A 7,851-nucleotide genomic window follows, 5' to 3' on the forward strand; every position below is an offset into this window, starting at 1 on the left:
ACACAATAAACTGACAGCATAGCCTTGTTTTACAATTGTTTTATTTGTTAATTTATTTCAAAACACGCAATTTACCCATATTATCCTTTTAAGTTTTTATTTTTCTGTAACAGTTATTACTCAGATTATTCTCCTTCTCAAAAGTCTCAACTAGAATGAAACTAAAAGTCCTCCACAGGCTCTCCGGCTTCTGCAGTGGGAGGAGGGGAAAAAAGGCTTTCTGAATAGACGTGAGTGGGTTTTTCCCTCGTTTCTGTGGGTGCGGAGATGTGTGACGGGTTTACGCTGGGGTATGTGCATGTACACGTGTGTTCGTGTGTGTGTTTAAGTGCAATAAGTGGAATGTCCACACGGCCGGGAAATCACAGGACCCGTAGAGCTGAACATTGTCTTCTAGGTTTGGCAGCCAGATTGTCATACCTCTGATTTCATCTTTGGTTTCAGCAAACACTCTCAAAAGGCAGACTCACCCTCTCCAGCATGTGCCTGTGTCTGTTTGTGTGTCTGTCTGTCTGTCCGAGTGCAATATAAGCCACCATCTCCAGACGACTTTGTAAACTTAAGTAGGTACAATGAAAGTGTCTTTGCATTGATTGTGGCCCTTCCTTGGCGCTGGGGACAAAGACAGTCGAACATTGTAGAACGATGGAGCCATGAGTGTGGTGGATCGGCTTGCAAACATCAGCATGGACTCCATTTTGATGTCAGTGGCAGTTTGGGGCGTTCGTGTAAAGTTAAGTGATCTCAGTGTGGTGAAACATGGGATGCTGTAGTGCTCTTGTGTCCCCAGCCACTCTCACCATAACCTGAGTGACTGGGGTTACTCCGCCCACACTGGGCTCATGGGATTGGTTAATTGGCCGAGTAAATGGCTGTGAAGGTCGAAATGAGTGGGAGCGTTTAAATGTCGCGGATGGAAGGGAGAGGGGGTTGAGGGTTACACTCTGACCCAGCAGCAACAATTAGGATTGGGGGGGTCAGGTGTTTGCATAGTTCTCTGTGCAAAAGCCACCAACCGGAGCCATTTTTTAATTCCTCGCGGCTGGTTACATCGTCATTACATTAGCAGGACATTGTGGTGGGTGATGGGAAACATGGTCTTTGCACCACAGCTCTTTTTTGCACTGCTGCGTCGGACTACAATGGTGGCGGGGAACTGGTCATGCGATCGTCGGTTCGAGGGGTTTGAGCTGTGAGATCTGGTCGAGATGGGACGAAGGATGAACGAGTGAGTGGGGCAGTCGTTTGGCAGTCGGGCACTACAGCATGTCACGATTCAGAGAGCCTCTTTTCCGCGTGATTTTGTTCTTCCGTCCTTCCCTTCCTCTGGCCTGCCCTCTCTCTACCTTTTTTCTTGTTTTGAAACTGATTGTCTTCTACCATCACAAAGACACTTGGTTCTGATTGATTAACAGGTAACAGAAGAGGGAGAGCACAGTGTGACTGGGGGTGTCTACATCAGTCCCACCGGCAACCTATTCAATCCCACAGAGAAATGACACGAATATGCTGTTTGACAGTAGATGCGGACGACACTTCAGGCGGGATGATCGGTTGCCACATGGTACTGCGGTTGGTCGGTCAGTAAGAAATGGTTTCAGATTTTTGCATGACAAATATTGCAACCCATAGCAAAGGAACAGAAAATAGAAATAGTCTTCCACATAGGTAGAAATGAACACATATACATTGTACACAGACCGAAGGAAAGCATGTAGACAGACATACAGGTATCGGAAGGCCGCTCAGGTCTGAGTGTGTCCCTGTGATTAACTCCAAGTAAACAGCCCGTCTTTGGAAAAGCAAGACACACGTTTCAGGACCCGAGTGAGGACCGCAAGCTGAGGAATGAAGATTGAATGCGATTGATTGGGAGGAGAGGAGTTTGACCTCCCCCAGCACACACTGCCCCCTACTGTTTGGATTTATATACATCAAAGAAACATTGGGGAAAGGGGAAGGGTTGCAACAACACATGCACACAACCAGTGAATCCAACAGTGACAGAAATTCTAAAACAAAGACCCCTCCAACGCCTTAAACCCAAATCCTCCCACCCTGTTTTGTTTATTTTTGATAACCAAACTATTACCCCCACCCTTCTCCCCCCACACCCAAGTCTTTCCATCCTCCTCCTCTCCCCACAAAATCACAGGTCATTCCTGTTGGTTTCTATACAGTTATACAATATCCATGCACAAAAGAAAAAAAAGTGCACCTTCTTTTCAACAGGAGGTGCTGGTCTTTAATATTCTAAGAACATCAGGAGCACTTGAACACACCCAGGAACCTTCAGAAGTAACTGTGAAACTGTTTTTTTTTTCTTTTTGTTTTTTCAGAGAAAAGACAACTGAAAGGCAGAAGAAAGCTAACAATGGATATAAGGTTATTCCTCCTTTGGTTTAACATCAAATTTTTGGTTTATAATTCAACCCAAATCACATTTTTGTCATTTCTTTCTCTCTTTCTTTTTTTTTGTTGTTTCTTTGAATGTAGGCGTCTGTGAGACAGCTTTGAACTAAACATCTGAAGCGAGCAGCTCTCGCTCGTCTCCCTCTATTCTCGCCTTCTCTTCTGTCTCTTCTTTTTCTCGCGTGACCCTCCACAGAAACATTCACAATGTCTTTTCCTTTATGAAAACAGTAAGTACATGCCGTAGCAAAAAACAAACGAGAGAACGTACGAGAAAAATAAGCAAACGAATAAAAGGAATTTAACAGTATAAAGCTTCAAGTCACAAGTTCCAAAACTAACTATCATAGTATCATACTTTCATAATCATTGTTATCATTAGCAGTATTATTTTCAGTTTAAATTACATAAAGTTTACATGAAAGGTTTTTGAGGTATTTCAGAATTAATTGTCAACACACGCCTACCAAGTCCTAGCACTAGCCAGGGGGAAAGTTGACTGGACAGACAAGGTGGAGGGAGGGAGGAGAGAGTGTGTGTCTATAAACTGTCAGCGAGTCTTCCACACTTTTCCAGTGCAGCCTCTGTGCTTGCACGCAGTGGGGAGAAAGAAAGCCATTTGGCATTTAAGATTTTATAACAACAGCCCTCTGGGTGCTTACAGCCGCCGCCTCTTTACCCTTCTCTTTCTCTGTTACACAAAAATATCTCTGATGTGAGGAAGGTAAAGCGGCCGAGAGCGTAAGCAGGCCGGGCGGAAAGCAAAAGAGAAACACGAAGGCTGAGAGCTAGCAGAAGATCGACGATACGGCAACGAAGACTCCGACAGATTAAGGAGTAACATATAATTTTGTTTCAAATAAATAGCGTATAGAAAATGTTTTATAGACTTTCTACATGATAAAGTGCTTGTATTCTAGTGTATCAAGATGGAAAGTCAATATGGGAGAAAATGCTGACACAGCCCCCACTCTGTGTCCCTCTCTTTGGCCCCCCTTTCTGTCCATCCAATTATGGGTGCATTGTCTGTGTGAGCACACGCTTGTAAGTGGGTATGCCGCTATATGCATGCATCTGTGTGTGTGTGTGTTGGTGTGTGGGTGTGTGTCCAGTGCAGTCCCACCCGTGGTTGAAGGGAAAAGGCACTCAACTCTGTCTGCAAGGCAGCCACCTCCTCCTATGTGGCACAATGCAGTCTGACTGCGCTGTTAGTAGGAACATGTGTGTGTGTGTGCGTGTGTGTGTGCGTAATATCATCAGTGTGTTTGTAACAGTTTGGGGCAAAGAGGGGGGGCTCTCGTTTTTTTGGTTTGTGTCCCCCTAGGCAGTTTGTGACTGGTAGGCTGCAGTATCTTTGGTATTAGTGGCGGTTTCACAAACCACTCAGCTTAGTGAGGTAGCCACATTGGTTCTCACTACTACAAACGTCATTTTGTCAGTGTCATTCCTAAAGCTGAATCTAGCTATTTATCTATGCTCACTGAACTGTATACCACAAGTCAATTTAAGCTCATCATCCTTTGGCGACGTTAACTCACTGCTTACAGCAACGTGAAGTTAGTCAGTACCTCCTGATCAGCTCCTCTACAATGACCACCTCTTATCTAATCTGCACTGCTAATCTGACTACATTGTTGGAAATGCTACAGTTGCATCTTAAGACCACACAGATAACTACGGAGTCCCAAGCGTAAACGCCCCGCGCCACCACCACCCCACCCTCCAATAAAACATAGCGAGTCAGCCAGGACATTTGGAGGTCATGTTTTGTCCCTCTTAATTTTACCCCATCCTCAGGGCTCAGCTTTAAAGGGGCGGGGGGGCTGAGAGTACCACAGTTCCGACACGAAATGCCAAAGGAGAGAAAGTGTCTGTCATTTATTCTTCTCTTCAGCAGCTCCCTGTTTCTCTTGTCTTTTCTCTTTCTTGTGGTAAATGTCCTGCAGGTCTATATTCACACAGAATGCAAAAAAGAAAAAGAAACAAAACCACGTCCTTCGTTGGCCTCAGTCCTTGCATCCTTCTTCTTTTTTCCTTTTAAAAAGTCCTTCCTTTTTTTGTTTTTGATTTATCAACAAGGTGCCTTACTTATGCACAACAGAGCACAATAGTAACAAGAAATAGAAACTTTGTGTCTATGGTACTAATTAAATACCCGCATCAATATAGAGAGGAAGGGGGCGAGGGGTTGGAGGGGGAAATGGGGTTAGAGGGACAGAGGAGGTAGAGAACCAAAGATAGAATGAGAGATTTTCTTCTGCTTCAAAATGTGTCCAGTTATGCGTTGGAAACATTTTGTGTTGCACTGTATGTTTGGTGTCTTTCTCATTTGAGGTTTGGTTATTGTTTGCCTTTAAAATCAGATTCTTGTTTTTTTCTTTTCTTTTACTAAAAAAGTATAATTTCATTCAGTTAAAAGCTGATTGTTGGGCGCTATGGCACACACCGCCCATCATCTGCAGGGCGCACTGTAACCGTGTGTTAACCATCGCACCGTTTTCTCTGACTCGCATTAAGGCAGTAAGCATTGGCACTAATTGTTGTAGCATTTTAACAGCTGAGTGTGGTGTTTAGCTTTGGGCTAGCTACTGATAACCCTTGTGTGGGAATAACCAGGTTTGACAGAAATCACATCTGTTGAATTTTTTTTTCTGCAAGCAGATGAAATGAATGAATGGAAAATCAATGATTTCATAAAACCTCTGAAAACTAATCTAAATGAAACCTCCACTGCACCACTGATGTGTCTTACTTAGGATGCCTTTCTGTTACATTTTACTCTGTTGTACTTTCCCCTTCCTCTCTTTGTGTAATTTTCTTGTATTCCGTTTGGATTGCCCAAATAAATCCCTGCCTTTGCAAAATCCCTGCATTTTCAGCATTCAGGCTAACCATCCCCCTCCTCCGGCTTCACCAGTGCTGGTTGGATGAGGAACAACAATAGGATAATGGTTAGCTATTGATCTGCCTTCAAAGAGCTGCGAGGCCTGAATGTGTTGTGCCATGACTTCTCCTCAGCATCTAGTGGCTCTTCCCTCCCTCTTCTCCACTCTGAATCCCCCTTGCTCTGCTGGATGCCGGTCTCTGCTTTCAACAGCAGGGGGCACTGTTGCTCTGCCAGCGCAGGCAAGGCTGGCGAGGTGTGCTTGCTGCTGATGCTGCTAATGCTGCTGCTGCTGCTGCTGTAGTGAGGCCTTTGTGTCCCCATCTCCACTGGGTCTCATGTGCTCCTCTTACATTCTGCTTTTCCTATGCAGCTGTAATGTAGTTGGCTGGATGCCCGAGCGTGTTGTTGTCATCGTTCGGTTCTCAGTTATTGATTAGAGGAAAAGCTCCCAGCAGAACAAAGAGCATGTCCAGACATCTCACCCGCCTCTCCTGTTGGTCAGAGAAACGCAGATTCTGGGCTCAGGCTAAGAGTAACAACGACACGTCTCCCTGCAGGCCTCCCAACATCTGTGCAAAAAATATACGAGACCTGGGCCTGGAAGACCTGAGTATCTACTGGCGAGTGTCTTGAGTTTCACCTTCATGAGGGGGTCAAGGCCTCGCTCCCTCTCTGTCTGCATCGATTCATTTTTCAATTCATTAGTTTGCCGTATGATCAGGCCGAGCTGCTCTCTGAAATGGCTGGCCATCAGGGAATACCTTTGGCTGAGGAATGAAGGAGACTGCGGGAGGAGGAGGAGGAGGGGGGAGGTAGAGGCAGAGAACTGGAAAGCCTTGTTGTTTTTTTCATGGGCTGCGTTGTTTTCTTCATGACGGCCTTGTGTGTGTGCAGGATGGGGCTCTGATAATAAGGCTATGTGCTGTTCTGTTTTCAGATTTATTGCCGTTCTTTTGCCCTTGTTGCTTCCGTGTGCCGCTGTGTGTGTGTGTGTGTGTGTGTGTGTGTGTGTGTGTCTGTGTGTGTGTGTGTGTGTGTGTGTGTGTGTGTGTGTGTGTGTGTGTGTGTGTGTGAAACAGCGAGGAGGCAGACACAAAGGAGGTGAGTTGAGAGGAAAAAGCAGAATCAGTGGCTACTTGGGTGGTGAAGGAGGAGGCCAGCATCATGTAGATACCGCCCAACAGAAACGTCAAATCTTTGGTGTCGCTTTGCTTTGTCAGATGCCATAAAAATTATTTTCTCTCAAAAAAAAAAAGGGAAAAAAAAGACAAAATCAATGATTGTCCTTGTGTGTGAGAAATGCAGAGTGGACCTGACTTCACACTTCACCTTTTTAGATTATGCTTGTTTCAGGTGAGAGCTTGAAATTTTAACTGACGTAAAAGATGATTGCATGGCACAAAGGATTTTTATATCGTGTAGAGGACACCTTCAGGCGCTCCGGGCCTGGCAGGGCTGTTACAGACAGGCTTTGCAGGGAATTTCCAGTGTCGCCTGTTGTTCCGGCCTGGTCCCTCGGCCCGCCAAAGGCCCTCTCCTGCTTCTCTCAGGCCTTGGAGAAGGTGGTGGCAGAGGTGCCTGGCTGCCCGGGGCTGGTACCGTGGTCATCGTGCCAGCGGTCCACACAGCGGCGGCGAGCATTCATGAAGAAGTTGCTGACGGTGCTGAGCTCCAAGCCGAGCTGCTGGGAGATGGTGATCTGCATTTCCTTGGATGGACGCTTGTTCTCCTTGAAGATGGCAATGAGTGTGCGGCGCTGCAGGTCAGTGAAGACTAGACGCTGTTTCTTGGGCGCCGTGTTGCGGTCCTTGTGTTGCTCCTGTTCTTTGCGCTTGCAGGCTTGGTGTGGATGGTAGAGGTGGGAGGGATGGGAATGAGAGTGGGAGGCAAAGAGGAGAAAGAAAACACAACGCAAGGTAAATATACAAAAGTGATCATTTTCATGAAGTGAGAGCTGGAGGTGGAGGGAAGTAAAGTGCGTAAACTATAATTACCCAGTACTTAAACACATAAAACTGGTTCATACACCAGTGGAGATGCTATGGCTCCATCTCTATTGCCATATTAAAGTTGATTTAAAGCTAATCCATGCCTCCTGCCCAGTGGGAATATTCCTTCCATCCTGCAGAGTGCAGACAGGGACCCAGCCTGCGGTGAGAGAGAGAGAGATTGGGGGGGTGGGGGGCGCACTGGCTGTTGCCTGCTAGCTGGAGACACTGCTGTTTGATTCAATATTAATGCAGTTTGAGTCGCAATGGGGGACTGAGTGACTGTTGCACAAAAGTAAGCATTTTGTGTTTGAGTGTGCGTGTGTGGAAATGAAAGATAGAGGAGGGGCAAATGCAGGGAAAGAATAGGTTGGAGAGAGAAGAACAGAAAAGAAGCAGGAGTAAGACAAAGCGTGTGTGTGTGTGTGTGTGTGTGTGTGTGTGTGTGTGTGTGTGTGTGTGTGTGCGTGTGTGTGCAAGAACTAAAGAGAGTAGCTGAGATGAAGAGGGAGGGGTTGCGAGTGAAGGAGAAAGCGAGATATTGACCGACTTTGCTGTAGGAAT

General features: G+C 46.0%; 1 protein-coding gene across 1 annotated transcript in view; it reads right to left on the minus strand.

Annotated features, from left to right (window-relative positions):
- Nucleotides 1–6,357: 6,357 nt before the first annotated feature.
- Nucleotides 6,358–7,851, minus strand: part of onecut3a (one cut homeobox 3a) — a 15,375-nt gene continuing 13,881 nt past the window's right edge. Inside the window, exon 2 of the mRNA XM_005727097.2 lies at nucleotides 6,358–7,138. Coding sequence (XP_005727154.1) covers nucleotides 6,846–7,138 — 293 coding nt within the window. The 3' untranslated portion in view covers nucleotides 6,358–6,845. The remainder of the gene's footprint in view (nucleotides 7,139–7,851) is intronic.

This window comes from Pundamilia nyererei, unplaced genomic scaffold, assembly GCF_000239375.1.
Source record: "Pundamilia nyererei isolate P.nyererei 1_Seehausen unplaced genomic scaffold, PunNye1.0 scaffold00023, whole genome shotgun sequence".
Taxonomy (NCBI): Eukaryota; Metazoa; Chordata; class Actinopteri; order Cichliformes; family Cichlidae; genus Pundamilia; species Pundamilia nyererei.